At 46.6% G+C, this 16,453-nt stretch overlaps 1 protein-coding gene across 1 annotated transcript in view; it reads right to left on the reverse strand.

Annotated features, from left to right (window-relative positions):
* Positions 1-16,453, reverse strand: part of FOXK1 (forkhead box K1) — a 76,099-nt gene that overhangs the window by 13,305 nt on the left and 46,341 nt on the right. Inside the window, exons 2-5 of the mRNA XM_012808694.2 lie at positions 12,470-12,655; positions 2,182-2,338; positions 1,405-1,551; positions 502-695 (exon numbers count right to left, since the gene is read on the reverse strand). Of these exons, the coding sequence (XP_012664148.1) occupies positions 502-695; positions 1,405-1,551; positions 2,182-2,338; positions 12,470-12,655 (684 nt within the window). The remainder of the gene's footprint in view (positions 1-501; positions 696-1,404; positions 1,552-2,181; positions 2,339-12,469; positions 12,656-16,453) is intronic.

The following is a 16,453-nucleotide window of genomic DNA, read 5'->3' on the forward strand; positions in this document are numbered from 1 at the left end:
TGGCTGGGGCCAGGCTTGAACCCACCACCTCTGGTATACGGGACCGGCACCTTACTCCTTTGAGCCACAGACGCCACCCAAAAAAGTGAATTTTTAAATGCCAAAAATAATTCATTTGTCTCTCAGAATCCATTTGTTCCCAGAATGGGGAACTGGTTCTAGGACTCCACAAGTTTCTGATTCTCAAGTCCCTGATATAAAATGGTGTTGTATTTGCCTATAACCTACAAACATTTGCCAATATACTTTAAATCATCTGTGCTTTACTAAGAATACCTGATACCATGTAAAGGCTGTGTAGGTAGCTGTTTTTACTTATATGACTTTTTATTGCTGCATTTTTAAAAATTATTGTTTCCTGAATATTTCTGATTCATGACTGGCGGCAACAGAGGACATGGAATCTGAGGATGCAGAGGGCTGACTATTCTGTGAACCTCTACATGCTGGGGAAGACGAACTTCCCTAACAGCTAGAGGACAGCAGCACAGAGAGGTTTACCTTGAGGACAGAGGCCCAAAGGGAGTGCGGAAGCAGGAAACGCCTCTCTGCCTCCGTTTCCGGAATGCCTGTTCCACAAGTTTAGCTTCTGAGGCAGGGTCTATTCGCCAAAAAGACCCTTTCCCAGGCTCCTCCTGGGAACGTGGGACTTTAATAAAGTAACGGTTCAGAGAAAGGTTGTGTCGGATAGAATTCTGCAGGGAAGCAGAGACAGTTACCAATTACCAGCAAATCAGAAAACAGATCCCCCAACCCCAAATCTGAATGTAACAGGTGCAGGACCAGCATGGCTGGGATAGGCCGTCAGGCGGCAGAGGGCCCCTATACCAGCACTAACTGTGCTGTCCTGGGAAAGCGCAAAGCACACTGTCATTCCTCTTCTTCACAGAAAAGTGAAACGGGAAGACAAACCATGGTCTAGGGATATGTCCAGGACAAGGAAAAAACTGGGTCTTACAGAGCTCAGAGCTCAAGCTAAACAGGAAATAGGGACTTTAGAGAAATGGAGGCAAGTGTGACACGCGTCCATCATGGCTGGTATAGGAAAGGCCTCACGATCCCATAGAAAGATGAAATGCACACAGCCTCGGTCTGCGGATTACTGTATTCTCCTGCTGTGTGAAGCACACCTTAGACAGGGTTCTGACACAGCAAGTGTGACACAGAACAAAGTATTTACTAATCTTCACAGTTCTGGGCATACGAAGGAGGGAAATGAATAAAAAATACTATTGTAGACTCAATGGCACCACTGTCCCAAGGCACCTTGGATGTACTGTGTGCCATCTGTGAAAATACACCCAGCTCTTCTCTGGTCACCTTAAATGAAGTGGTGCGCCTGCTGAAGTGTCTTGTTCTCAGGGGGTTCAACTGCAGTCAGTGCTTTAGACCTCAAGCCCTCACCTGCCAGCCCTTGTCGGCAGTCCTGTAGTAGGGGTAATGTTTGGTGATATGGGCATAGATGCCACTTAGTGTCAGCTGCCGGTCATGGGCTGAGGAGATGGCCTGCACGATCAGCTGCGCGTATGAGTACGGTGGCTTCGATTCGTCCTGTGGGGCAACCGAGAGCACAGGGCTTACCAAGGGATGGTTCACAGTCCGACCTGCTATATAGAGAGGACCCTTCCAACCAGAACACATGTGTCTAGATTAAATCTATCCCAGTGACCTCCAACTATTTCATTAGTGTACTTACATTTAGCTAGGAATAGCCGCCTTTGCCTCATGGGAAGGAAAAATTGGGTTTACATTATACTTTAGTTCCGGAATTCAAATTTCTCACCTCAACAAATTGATTTTAAAACAGTTATCAGATGTAAAAGAACTAAGACACAAGTTATTAGCAAAAAGTGTCATTCCTCTCAAAGTCTGGAATTAAAGCTCTGAGGCTGTCTGTCTGCCACAGATGGAACACAGGGAAGATGGTGGGGAGCGCTGTGGTGAGACCGCACTGCCGAACGACACACAGATCACCAGCAAATGGCCCATGGGCTTCATGCAGGCACAGAAAGGGCAAAAGACGATGGCTCTGCTTGCCAGCCGCAGGCAAATTTCTCGTGGGCTATTAGGACCCGTTGCTGCGTGGACATGTTCCCTGGGCACACCTGTGCCACCTGCACTGGGTCCCTATGGTTGCTTTCGATCACCACATGTGTCAGTGAAGCTGGGGAGGGCTCAGACCTTGGGGCTGTCCCCTCCTGAGGTGTCTGCCTGCTGCTCCGAGGCGGCCTTTGCTGCAAACTCTGCTGCCAGCTGCAGGTCTGAAGTCACGTTCTGGACGAAGCGGTAACCTGAGGACCCAGCACCACGAGGACTGGCTGGGCAGGAGTTGGGGACACTGAGGAGAGAAGGACACACCATGAGTTCATGATCCTGAAAAGAGAGCTCCATAGGACACAGGATTTCAAGACCTACCTGCCTGGATGATGGCAGGGGGAGAAGAAACTCACTCCACCTCCCAGTGGTGAAGGTTTCATTACACCGCAGAGCCTCTTAGAAAGGACAGAGAAAGTGCAAGCAGAGGACAAAAGTTTAAAAGTTATAGAGAGTCACAGACAAGACTCTGGAAATGGCAAATATGTTTCATTTCAGTGGTAACTTCTGGTCTGGGGGCTGAGAACGCCATGGCCCTCGTCCTGTCACAGTGCAGGCCTGAGGCAGTGCCCAACTGGGCAGCTCTACAGGACCCAACCATGCTGGGCTGCATCTCAACTCCAGAGACACTTCCACAAGACAGTGAGCCACAAATCATGTGACTCGGGATCGTCACCAGGGGCTGCCAGCTAGTGCGGAGGTGTCCACGAGATGTCGCTATGAGCAAAGGCTATGGACATCTCTGCACAGTTACTCCTGCAGAGGCTGTGCAGTTACTCCTGCAGAGATGACAGGTGCCCGCGGAGGGCGCCATCCACCTATACATCAAGTAGGGGGTGGCGGTTGGAGCAGACGCCACAAGAGTCTCCTGGAAACGCTGCCACACAGGGAGGGGCACCTACGGCTTTTTCCAGAGCCATGACCACCAGCTCAACTTTAGTGTTTTTCACAGTCCAGTGTCTCCTTTCTCATGGGCTGCAGTGACCGTGGCACAAGGGCTGAGGTGGGGAGAGCTGGCTAGGCCCAGGTGGTGCCCATTCTCATCTCCCGTCCAACCCCATGGGAACTGTGATGTCAGGCTGCATCTGCATGTGTTGAACTGATCCATGTGCTGGAGCCTGTTTCCTCAAACTAATTAAGGCAGGCTTCAGCTGTAGCGCCATATGAATTTTGATTCTGACAATGATTTCTATTCCAAAAAGAGAATTTCAAGGAGAACACCAAGAGTAGATGCAGGAACCCCTGACCCCACCCCACAGAAGGCACTCCAACAGTCATCCGGCCACAGTAGGCACCCCTGCTCACAGTCCCGGGAGAGGCTGTGGCAAGCCTGTGTCCGTCCGCCCACAGAGAGCCCCAGCCCTTGGGATGCTCCTCAGTGCCCTGCCTCCCAGGCTGAAGCATCCAGAAAGTCAGCTCAGAACCAAGCATGTGTGTTCCTGCTTCTTCTCAGTCTTGGTGCCATTTCCTCTGCCAGGAACCACCCCCCTCCAACTGTCCCAATAGTAAGGCTTTTCCCAACCTCCACATGCAAGCCTACATGCCCACTTCCCGCACCTCACTGTGGGTGCCACCCTTCAGCTCCAGGTGGTGGCCCCGAATCCTGACTTTCCTCTGCTGGATGAGCTGGGGATGGATAGGAAAGGCAAAGAGCTGTTGAGAAACTTGTGGCAACTGATATTCGTGGTAAATTCAACTGTGGGTCATTATCCTTTTCAGTAAAGACTCCATGTTGGACAGAGGGAATTTTAAAAACTCAAAATTCATGTTCTTTTTCACTAGCTTCCCTGAGGGTGGTAGAGACAGGCGAGTCCTGTTATGTATAGGGAACTTAATAGCCATAAATTTTTCTGAATTTATTTCTGAACCCAAAACACAAACCCCAAGTTTATAAAGGAAGGTAGGGAGACAGAGAGAAAGGATTTTATAAGTAACGATCCACACACTCAAAGATCAGGTTTTTCACAGGCATCTGTTTGCATACACGGTCCAAAGCTGTGTTCCACAGGAGCGTGGCTGTGGTGGGCCAGACCTGTCACTGAGTCTACAGACAATACAGCCCCTGTAATGCACAGGGGTATTCCCTGTCCAGACCAAGCACACCTAATGCCCTGAAGATGGTGACACCTTGCTGCAGGCCACTGAGCAGAGCTGTTACTTGGAAACACACCTGACCTCCTTGACATGGTCTAGGACAGCTGGTTTAGCTTGGTCTATCTCCCGGGTGACAGGAAGACCCTCCAGTCCTATGCAGGGACTGACAAGGGGCACTCCTCTACCAGCTCTGATGGCAAATGGTGACTCTGAGCCCAGGCAGGCTACTGCACTCCTGTTCTGAGCAGTCATTTTATAAAAGATGGTAGAAAATTTATGTCTAAACCTTAGGAGGCAAAACCCAAAGAAAAGGTTGTCATTCCTGACAAAGATTTCAAATGGAAATAAAAGACAAGGCTTGGCAAAGGCTGGCTCAGGAGCAGGGCAAAAGGCCAGGGAAGCTAGTAACTACTTTCTAGAATACCAGACCTGGTTTGAGCCAACAGCGCCTCACTGGGGTGGACTCAGCCGGGACAGTGCACCATGTGGCAGTTACTGGGAGACGTAGCACCGGGAGGCTCTCCAGTGGCTCCTGGCTGAGGCACAACGTGCATTTGCTCACGCGGCTCTTCTGGCCTTCACGGTGGCTAGTTTCTCAATAACCCCCATTCAGCTGTCCTCTCTTGCTGGCCTAGCTGCGGGGCTGTGCCTGGTACTGGGCCACTCTGACGTTAAACCTCTAGCTGAGGGGGAAGCAGGAAGCAAGACAACGAATAAGCTCTGGAACATTCCAGGCTATAAAGCACTTGAATGGAGGATGGTTCCAAGGGCCCCAGGCCTTGGTGGGATGGGACATCTGAGCTCCAAAGCAATCTCCCTCACTGGGGACTACACAGAGGGTCCTCAGAGGCCATAAGGGAAAACCGATCAAGAAATTCAATGTCTCATGCTCAGAATTTTGTCCTACTCCACTGAAAATCTCCTGGACATTAGCAATTTAAGAAAAATTCTTTAAAAAGACAGGATAAATACCCAAGTTATCTCTTAGGGGACAGGAGAGAAAAGACAGTGGTGGTGGGGGGGGGAAGTCCCGAGGCAGGGCTGAGAACCCGAGCTCCCAGCTGCCAGGGGTGTAGAGGTGAGGATTCAGGAATGGGCACAGGAGGAGGACAATCAGCACACAGAGCAAATGTCCCCATCCTGAGCCTGGAGGTAGGACTAAACGCGGTTCAGACCAATAGTCACTGATTTGTCCTCTTTTTTTATGGAAAAACCAGTTCCAAGTCACATATCCCTTTCAGGCAAGAAAGTTGCTGGATCCTGAGCTCCCTGTTCCCACTGGGGAAACCCCCTAGTCCTTCCAAGGAGCCACGTTTGGAAGGTGCCCCAGCACCATCCACAACACACCTGGCAATGCAACTCGGACAATGGGCCAGAGCGTTGCTCAGTCACACTGTGATAAAAAATTCAAGCTGAGAAGACAAACCTGACAAGAGACCTAAAGCTACCACTGCAGTGGCGAATGGAGGCAGCCACCAGAGCCTGCGGCAAGCCTCCTCCTTAGTACCTGTGTTCCTTCCAGGTCACCCTGACACCCCCGAGCTCTGGTAAGGGCAGTGCTGCTGAAACACAAGGGGTCCCAGTCCATAAGAAGTGGTCAGGTCCTTTCCCTACCCCTAGGAGACCTAGCTAAGACCTGACTCTGCAGGGACCACAGAGACTGAGAAAGCTGCAGAGGCTGCAGTATCCTCTGTCCCCAAGGCACTGCCTGGAGCCTCCTGGGGGAGACTCACTGACAGCGCTGCAAAAGGTCCTGCCCCAGCACTGCCTAGGAGCCCCCCTCCCAATCCCATCACCTCCCGTCTCCTGCTGACCTAGGCAGCCTTTTAGGACCCCATTCTTAATGAGAGCAGCTGGCTGAGGCACACCTGTTGTTTGGGGAAAGCTTCTACCAGTCAGGTAAATAGAGCAAAACAGAATAAGCGGAAAGGAGACCCAGAGGAAGCCAGTACAAGCCCAGGAGAAGAAAAACACCTCAAAACCAAGCATGCACGGTTCATACACCCGAGGAGGCCCCATGTCTATGACAGAGTAAGAACACTACAGCAAGTACTTAGGGAGGGCAAGAAAATGCTCTTAAAAATTAAAAGAAGAAGAAAAGAAATGAAATCCAAGAAAGAAGAAGGAAAAGACTGGAGAAAATCTCCCAGAAAGTAGAGAGACAAACATGAGGAAAGGACAAGAGAGGAACAAGAGGCCATCTGACACACTGGTCCCCAGAGAGAACAAGGATGGGGGGCAGCAATGATAATTTCCCAGAATTGTGGAAACAAGTCTTCAGATCAAAAAGCTCCCATTATATGCCCAAAGGATGGCAAGAGACTGCCCAACGTCACCTAAGGTGCTACCAGGTGCAGGTACCCAGAAGCCTAGGAGCCTCACAATCGGAATGGACCAAACTCCTTAATGGCAACACTCCAAGCCAGAGAACAATTTTAAATTCTGAGGGAAAAACGTTTCTATCCTAGAACTTTCTACCCACTAACACCATCCACCTAAAATACTGATTTTCAACCAGTGTGCTGCGAAAATTTTTAATCATTAAATTATTTTCAGTTCAAAGCACAATAAGTATCTTTTTTTTTTTTTTTTTTTTTTGGAGACAGAGCCTCACACTGTCCCCCTGGGTAGAGTGCCGTGGCATCACAGCTCATAGCAACCTCTAACTCCTGGGCTCAAGTGATTCTCCTGCCTCCGCCTCCCAAGTAGCTGGGACTACAGGCGCCTGCCACAATGCCCGGCAATTTTTTTGGCTGCAGCTGTCATTGTTGTTCGGTGAGCTGGGCTGGATTCAAACCTGCCAGTTCAAGTGTATGTGGCTGGCACCTTAGCTGCTTGAGCCACAGGCATCGAGCCTATATTCTTTTTTTTTAACTTCTGTTTTTCATCAACATAATTGATGAAAAATTATGTGCCACAGAAGTTTAACTATAGGTTCAAGTATGCTATGAAATAAAAAAGGTTGAAAAACACTGATCTAGAAGGAACGAAAAATAACTATACTTTCCAAGCATGTAAAATTTTTTTGTAAAATGTACATGTCCTGTACCCTTTCCCAGGAAACGAATTGGAAGGTGTTCTCTTAAAACAAAGGAACAAATCAGAAAAGAAGAAAAAGAGGAATCAAAAAAAGAACCCTCTCTCCTCTCTACCTCCAGAGGAAATTCCCCGGAAGATGGAAAAGATGATCCTGTGGTCAAAGGGGCCCCAGACCCAGGTTCTGGCTGGAAGAAGCAGTGGGCTCCAGAGCAAGGCTGTCACAGTGCAGGTGAAACTGATGGTCGTAAACACCACCGGCAGAGCGCACAGGATATGCCTGCAATCGCTGCAGAGATATCTGACCACACACGGAAAGAGGCCATCATTAGCTCCATGCCATAGGTATGAGGAAGGAAATAGCAAGCTATACAATTATTGAGTGGTTCAAATGAAGAAAATGCTAATATCAGTTAAACGAAAAATGATACAATTTAATTGGGGGGGAACTAAATCCTTAATTTCCACATAGGAAGTGCAAACATAATTTCTAAAACTAAAAACTAGGGAAGAATCATGTATGTATACAACTCAGAGGCAGATGGGTTGGTAGTGAGAGGGGATTAACTCTGGGGAGTGTCCTAATAAGGTACTTTCATTTTCTGAAATGTTTGAATTTTATATGACATATACTCATCTCTATAATCTGAAAAAGAAATAAAAGAAGAAGGAAAGAAAACTTCTGGAGCAATTTTTTAATAACTATCTTAAAGAATGTTTGTGATCCCTTAAGATAAATTCAACACTGTAAAAACCCTGGGAAGCTATTTTAAAAATTGACTAGTCTTAGTGAAAAATAATCAGCAAGTAGGCCTGCATGTTAGCATCTCTCAGTGGGTGCTGAGGCCAAGGAAGGCCCCCCACCCCTGTGGGGGCTGTCCCTGAATAACCTGACCACACAGAGGTGACCACTATCTGTGTGCCTGTCAGGAGACCCAGAAACTTCCACGGCTTAACATAAAGACAAGAGCTTCAGTAAGTTCCAAGCTTCACTTAATATTCTTGATGTTTCAGAGCCCCAAATACCCCCACAAACGGATTTAGGCAAAACGGAAAAGTGAAGGAACACAAATTTTTATTTTCTGTATGTTTTTAGATGGGAAGGACAAGGTAGGTATGGAGTAGGGCTGGAGGCTGGCAAGGTCTGTGGGTGTAGGAGGGGACTGGCCAGGTCAGGATCTCTGGGATAGACAGTTATACATCCAAACAGCCTCCTTCTGAAAACATAAGGAAGGCCCCAGCCAGTAACCTTTAAACTCCCCTGAGGGAAGGCCCCAAAGTATGTCAGAAAAAGACAGTATTTCTAATGCAGATCTAATAACTCAAAAGATCTCTAACATTACAAAACAACACAAACTGAGTTGGGGTCAAATTTTATCCAGCAATAAAGCAGAATTATGCTGAAAGAGGTTAATCTAAACCTCTAAACCCCATGACTGAAAGGGGTTTAGAGTTTGAAGTTAGTTGTTTAATTTGTTTTCTATAATGCTCTGCTAACTCTTGCCAAATTTTACAAGTTACTTTCATTTTTGATCTCCACATTGGAGAAATCAAGAAAGGCCCTTCAGCTTCTAAACTCTTGCCCTTCTGAGCAAAAATGAGTTACTTTTGCTGTGCCTTTTCTCTCATTAATTGCAGAAGTTTTCTCAAAAAATGTCTTGGGAGGAGTATTTTTTAGACTGATGTCTGTTTTTTGTAAAACCTAGAAAATGATTAAACAATTCATTCTTTCCTAAAAATGTGTCTTCTTCGCAAAAAAGAAAAAGGTCAAAATGCTGCTAAAGATAGCGGAATGCATTTCAAAGAGAGTTCATTCATTTTCTGGGTGGAGTACTTTGGCGTAGAAAAAATAAACTGAAAAAAAAAAAAAGAAAGAAAGAAAAACAAAGAAAGAAAACCAACCGCATACTCCCCACCCCACCCCACCCACTCCGGGAAACAGGCGCTCAGAGCAAAACGGGAAGGAGGTGTCCGATGGGAGGGCGGGGTTCGATGGGAGGGCTCCCTGTGGGGGTCCCCCCCAGGAACAGCCGCCCACACGGAAGGGGCTCAGCGGGTGTCCAGGCAGGAGCCAAGCCCACATCTCCACCACCAAGGCCGCCCAGGTGAAGGCACCCCAAATTAGGAAAGTGACCCTGGAAAGGGGTGGGGCCAGGAGTGGACAGCTCAGACTCCGCCCTTTCACGGCCTGATCTCCGGGGAGGGCGGCGGGGAAGGCGGAGAGTGTTTGTAAACACCTCGGCTCCACCCTACGACAGAAACTCAAACTGAAAAGGATCTTGGCAAGCAAAACCTCAAGGGCCTCTGAGGTTTCTAAATACTCAATTGAATTCCACAGCACTAAGATAAACGGATGTAAACAGAGATCCTTTTATTATAACAATTGAAGGCTCCAAAGTGAGAGAGCCAGTCCCAGAGTTACTACTTTTTCCGCAAATAATTCTCCTAGCTAGAATCCAGTCCTTGCCCACGATAGAAGACTTTAAAGAACAGGACCAGTGAGTGGCAGGGGTAAAAACCAGGCCACCTAAGCCCCCAACCCCAGCAGTAAGAAAGAAGGTCATGTACAGACCAGGAGCAGAGTGGCTTCAGCCTCCAACGCAAACCCGCACTCACCTACCACCAGTCTAACTGACTTCTCAGAAGAGCTACAGCCAACCAGCGTGAGCTTTACTCACTTAGTAAAAAAGATCTTCTAACTCCTTTACAAACTACGGCCTCTGTTCTAAAACAAAAGCTATTTTATATACAAACCTTTTATTGGATAACTTTACCAGCTGTCTACTCTTTTATTTGGATTATTACTGGTTAATATTTTATTAAGTCCTCCAGGTATAAACCAAAACACTTTGCTTTCTTAAATAGCTTCTATTTGACTGGATTAAAACCTGATATTAACAACCCATGCAGCTCTCAAGCCCCTTAAGGAGTGCCTAGTTTGGACTGCAGTGTACATGGAAAGCCTTTCACTACCCATGTTGGAGACAGCAGAGATCAGCACTTAGCAAGATGTGAACCTGTCTCAACAACTGCTGCAAACACCTGCTTCAAGGTGATACTGGAGAAAGATTTAAGTATATGTAAGGCATTCAATAGCTTTATTGAGACACAATTCACACATCACATCATACAGTTTACCCTTTTAAAGTATGTGACTCAGTGGTTTTTTTGAATATTTACAAAGTTGTGTAACTATCATCACTAATTCCAAAACATTCTCTCATAAAGCTGTCAAGGAGTAAATAAAACACCATGTGTTTATGCAGAGGACCAGACATTCAAAAACTTAGGTTTCCAGTAAATTATCATTTATCATCACCATCACAAAGAATTATGAAATCACAGTGCTGGCTTGATAGACAGGGACCACAAGGCCCAGTGAAGCTTAATTAACTGGCCAAGTTACACACCTGGCCATTCACACGTCAGAACGTAGACTCCGGACCTGACCTCTGGGCTCTGCCCCTTACATGCTGCTGCTGAACTTTTCTCTCAACCAGGGAGAGGCCACCCACCTCTGGCTCTGGGGAGAAAGGAAGCCAACTCCAAGCAACTCAAATGCAAATGGTTCCCCACTTGTAATTGAAGCTTCAAGACAGGAAAACAAAAAGCTTAAGTAAAACATTGACTGTGGCACTGGGGGAATCCAGCCACCCAGGGTTATGGTCAAAGAGAAACCAATTTACACCTCTAACCTTAAAGGTGGTCAGCCCACTGGTCAGCAGGGCACAGGGATGACGAATCTGCAGCTCCAAATCAGCAGAAGTGTCAGGCTGTACTTCAAAGGTGGCCCCAGACCCTTTCACAATGTATGTGAGGTCGACACAATTTTCACAACAATCCTAAAATGCAGCCTGCCTTTTCTTCAGGCTGAGGAACTTTTGTGTGCTGTGGCAGAAACCACAAAGCCACCCCCCTGCAGGGCCATGGACCAGGAGTCCAGAGGGTAAAGCCAGTTTCATTTAAAAATGTCTGTGATGGGGGGTGCCTGTGGCTCAAAGGAGTAGGGCACCAGCCCCATATGCCGGAGGAGGTGGCGGGTTCAAACCCAGCCCCGGCCAAAAACTACAAAAAAAAAAAAAAAAAAGTCTGTGATGAAGCAATAAAAACTTCAAGTTTATTAGCTCCTGACTTGACCCTCGAGCACATATCTTTTCCCACCCTGTGTGGATGGGATGAGGAGCTGGCAGGACCAGGCAGTCCCTAGAGATCTGCATGACTATGCCCCTTTTCTCCCTGAAACCTTCCTCCAGGAGCTCATCTTTGTACAAAATGCCAAGCAAGAGAAAGTTGAAGGACTTTCCTTTCTCTGAAATCTAGATTAGCTTCTAAAATGTTATAGAGTTTCTACAAATGAGGCTTACAGAAACAATGTTCACCAAATCCTGATAGATATACTTTAAAACATTTTAACATGACTCAGCACCCGTAGCTTAGTGGTTAGGACACCAGCCACATACACGGGGGCTAGTAGGTTCGAACCCAGCCTGGGCCTGCTAAACAACAATGACAACTATAACAAAAAAATAGCCAGGCGTTGTGGCAGGAACCTGTAATCCCAGCTACTTGGGAGGCTGAGGCAAGAGAATCGCTTAAGCCCAAGAGTTTGAGGTTGCTGTGAGCTGTGATGACACAGCACTCTACTGAGGGTGACATAATGAGACTGTCTCAAAAAGAAAATTTTTTTTTCAACGTCTTTTTGTTTGTTTTGTTTTGTTTTGAGAAAGAGTCTCACTCAGTTGTCCTGGGTAGAGTCCCACAGCATCATAGTTGACAGCAACCTCAAACTCTTGGGCTCAAACGATCCCCTTGCCTCAGCCTCCTGAGTAGCTGGGACTATAGGCACCAGCCACCATGGTTTTTCTATTTGTAGTAGAGATGTGGTCTCACTGTTGCTCAGGCTGGTCTCGAATTCCTGAGCTCAAGCAATCCACCCATCTTGGCCTCCCAGAGTGCTAGGATTATAGGTATGAGCCACTGCACCTGCCAACATTTCAATGTCTTTAAAGAAAGAAATACCTGTGCTTGCTTTAACAGACCCTAATATATGAAACTTCTCTTTATAAGAGTTCACCAGTGATTTTTATGTAAGCCATTAGCTAAACAGTTTTATAACTTTCATGAACAAATGATTTCCCAGAAGACATGGACTCCTGTGCTGCACAGGACCACCCCCTCTCCCCATGGGGAGAGGGTGACACCAACCTCTCTCCCAGTGGGCAGAGATAGGCTGAGGGCCACCTACCTGATGGTACCGGTTGGGGAGGGCACGGGGCTGACCAGGCTCCGGAGATCCGGCTCCGGGATGTGGATCTTCAGAGGTGAGATCTGTGGGTAGAGTGGCCGGAGAGGGGAGGCCGGAGCCTCTTCTTTGTGGTATAGTGATGTGAACTGGATCTTTATGGCTGTGCTGGGGAATCGGAAAGTACACCTGCAATGGGAGAGACAGCAGTGTGTTAGGTCAGGAGGACACAGAAGAGGGGAAGCCCCAACACAGACAAGGTATGTCCTCCTTCATCTAAGTATCTGTGACTTAGCCCTCAAATCTGTGCCCCAAAGACTATTTTCTATGCTTTTGTTAGGACACCATGAACATGAATTTTGGCTCTTTTAAACATCAGCTGTCCTTCTACAGTGCATATGAACAGACAGATATAAACCCTCTCAGTCTGGTGCCCATAGCCACCTCCCACAGAGGCTCCGGACAGATAGACACTTCCTGTCTGAGACAGCAGCTGTGGTCACACCCAGGTGGGATTCACCCCCTCACAAAGAATGTACACTGGAAAACTGAGATAACATGGTTGCCATTTATAGAGATTTTACAGATAGGTTCTGTCATGCTAACCAGAGGATATGACAAAAACAGGGAGTCTCAGAGAGTAGGGATCCTGAACTTCAGTCTAGGGCTTTAAACCACCAGCCCTGGGTTTTCTGCTGAAGATGACCATATGTAAACAAGCCGAGGACTGCCAGGCTTAGGTGTCACAGCAAACACCCATGTGCTTGGCTGAGCAGGTGAAGACTATCCTACATTCATCTGGTTCTAAGAAACTTCTACCTATTAAAAATCTAGGCTTTATTTACCCCAAATACCTTCTAATTTCTAAACTGACAAGTTACCAACCAAAGAGTGGCTAACTATAAGACTCAGTTAAAAAACAAAAACAAAACCCAATTAGTGCAGCATGCCCACCAGAGACAAGTGACACTGGCCAGTGGTACAATTTTTTAGGCAGGGCTCCCTGTAAAGCATGGATGGAAGGACAGAATGTGTGTAAACACTTATCTGTATGCCCTTTTAATAGTCTCAGAAGGGGTCCAGCTCATGTGGGAATTCAACACTTAACCAGTGGTAAGATCTGCAGTGTGACCTGCACAGAGCCTCTGGACAGCTGGTCTACTCCTGTGTTTAATCCTGTAGTTATGTTTAAATAGTAAATCTAACACAAATCTTGCACAGACATGAGCAAACGCCCCTTCTATTTTAAGACCCCTTTGCTCTCAGTAAAACAGTTTCTAAAAGGTGGGATTTAAGAAAAGGTTAAGATATGATCTACAATCCTGAAAGGGAATAAAGGAAAGGTCCTTTTGCGTCTTTGCCTGGGGACCCACTTCAAAGGAAGTGACTCAGCACAGCATGTGGTGCTCTTTCCCACGTCTCCTCTGACAGCCACACTGCCCACACCCAACAGAGAAAAATCAGTAACTGAAACTGCCTCCACTGGGCCAGTGTTGGGTCTTCCCAAGGCCTCACCATGACGACACACTCCGCCGCTGGCACGTTAAGCACTAAGCTACTATCTGACCTCTAGGTACTAGGTTTGTATTTCTAAACACAATATGAGAATGGAGGGACTTTGATCCTGTTTGTAGGACGGGGCCTCATGGCAGGCACTGCCCAGATGCTGAAATATGGTGAACGGGGGTGGTGGTATCTAATGGGCAGTCAGTATCACTCCTGTGGTTCTGCTTAAAGGGCAACCCAAGGCTGTTTTAAAATATTCTGCAATTTTCTCTTCTTAAGTCAGGTATAAAGGAACGTCTGATGTCATTTCCACTCTCTTCAGTTTCCCACAGCCCAATGGAAATTCCCTCCACCAGTACTTTGGCTTGAAGGGCATAGCACCTACTTTTCTAAGCTACTCTGTGAGGCTCCTGGGCTCTTCTGTAAATCACAGAGCCAGCATCTGTCTAGGCTCAGGTATCTGAAGAAAGGCCGCATGTCCCTGATCCACAGAGGTAAGGGGAGGACCTTGGAGCCAGACTCTGGCTGAGGGTTCCCATCAGGTGAGCTGCACTGGGCTAAGGTATGTTCTACTCATGAACAACAGAGCCAAAGGAACACTGGTGGTGTGCATGGGGAGTGTGTGTGTGTGTGTGTGTGTGCATGTGCGCACGTGTGCTGGTACACATGCCCTATTCTACCAATGCTGGAGAGGAAGGCCGGAATGATGACCAGTATTTAAAGATGGTCTCTATAGCCTGTCACCCGTTTTCTCTTTCCCCAATTTCCTCAATTGCTATATACCAGCAAAATAAGCTATATCTGACGATTTGCCAGAAGGGCATGTAGTAAAGACTTTTGACTTTCTGTGCTGTGAAAGCCCCTGTGCTTATATCAGATCATATCACACGAGAACCATCAAGGCCAACTGGAAAGAAGATGTGGCTTCTGCCCCATGACAGATGGGGGACTTCAGAGAACAGGATTCAGACGTGAGGCAAAGAAGAGGCACCTTGGCCCCTTGGGCCCAGGAATCTGGAAGCCAGGGCAGAAAGGCCTCTCCAGACCACCACTCCCTCTACCTCCTGGGTTTGATCCTGAGTCTCATTGAGTGCAGGAATGGGAGGTGAGGGGACATACCATACAGGTGACACCATCAGAAAAGAAAATAGCTTGGATCCACCTGACCCAATCTCTTCTCACTTCCATTTTCTTCACTAACAAATGGAATGGTCTAAACAGCATAGATCACCTTGAAGGTGCTTTCCAGTTAGAAAAACTAAGAATCTAGATAACGTGCATATAGATTGAGGCAGGGGTCCTCAAACTTTTTAAACAGGGGGCCAGTTCACTGTCCCTCAGACTGTTGGAGGGCCAGACTGTGGGCCCTGGGATGAGTTGGCTGCTAAGCAGGACAGGCAGTGATGGCAAAAACACTTGGCAGGCTGGATAAATGTCCTAGAGGGGGCTGCATGTGGCCCACAGGCCGTAGTTTGAGGACACCTGGATTGAGGTTTTAATAAAACAAAACAACATTTTACAGAACAGGCAGGGATCTGGATATGTCAGATAAAACCAAATACCATCTATAAATAATATCAGTAGGACAATTTCCTACTGTAATAGTAGTTTAGTAACTAAGGCTTAACAATAAACTTTTTTTTTTTATTAAATCATAGCTGTGTACATTAATGCAATCATGGGGTACAATGCGCTGGTTTTATATACAATTTGGAATATTTTTATCAAACTGGTTAACATAGCCTTCATGGCATTTTCTTAGTTATTATGTTAAGACATTTATGTTCTACATTTAGTAAATTTCACATGTACCCTTGTAAGATGCACCATAGGTGTGGTCCCACCAATTACCCTCCCTCCACCCAACCTCCCTCTCCCCTTTCCCCATATTCTTGGGCTATAATTGGGTTATAGCTTTCATATGAAAGCTATAAATTGGTTTCATAGTAGGGCTGAGTACATTGGATACTTTTTCTTCCACTCTTGAGATACTTTGCTCAGAAGAATATGTTCCAGCTCCATCCATGTAAACATGAAAGAGGTAAAGTCTCCATCTTTCTTTAAGGCTGCATAATATTCCATAGTGTACATATACCACAATTTATTGATCCATTCGTGGGTCAATGGGCACTTGGGCTTCTTCCAATTATGAATTGGGCTACATTAACCTTCTGCTACAAACATCTTTATTATAAAGTGATTTTTGGTCTTCTGGATATATGCCTAGCAGAGGAATTGTAGGATCGAATGGAAGGTCTATTTTTCGATCCCTAAGTGTTCTCCAAACATCTTTCCAAAAGGAATGTATTAGTTTGCATTCCCACCAGTAGTGTAGAAGTGTTCCCTTTTCTCCACATCCACGCCAACATCTCTGGTTTGGGATTTTGTGATGTGGGCTAATCTTACTGGAGTTAGATGATATTTCAAAGTTGTTTTGATTTGCATTTCTCTGATGATTAAGGATGATGAGCATTTTTTCAT

Source organism: Otolemur garnettii, unplaced genomic scaffold (genome assembly GCF_000181295.1).
Source record: "Otolemur garnettii isolate 467f Iridium unplaced genomic scaffold, OtoGar3 scaffold00092, whole genome shotgun sequence".
Taxonomy (NCBI): Eukaryota; Metazoa; Chordata; class Mammalia; order Primates; family Galagidae; genus Otolemur; species Otolemur garnettii.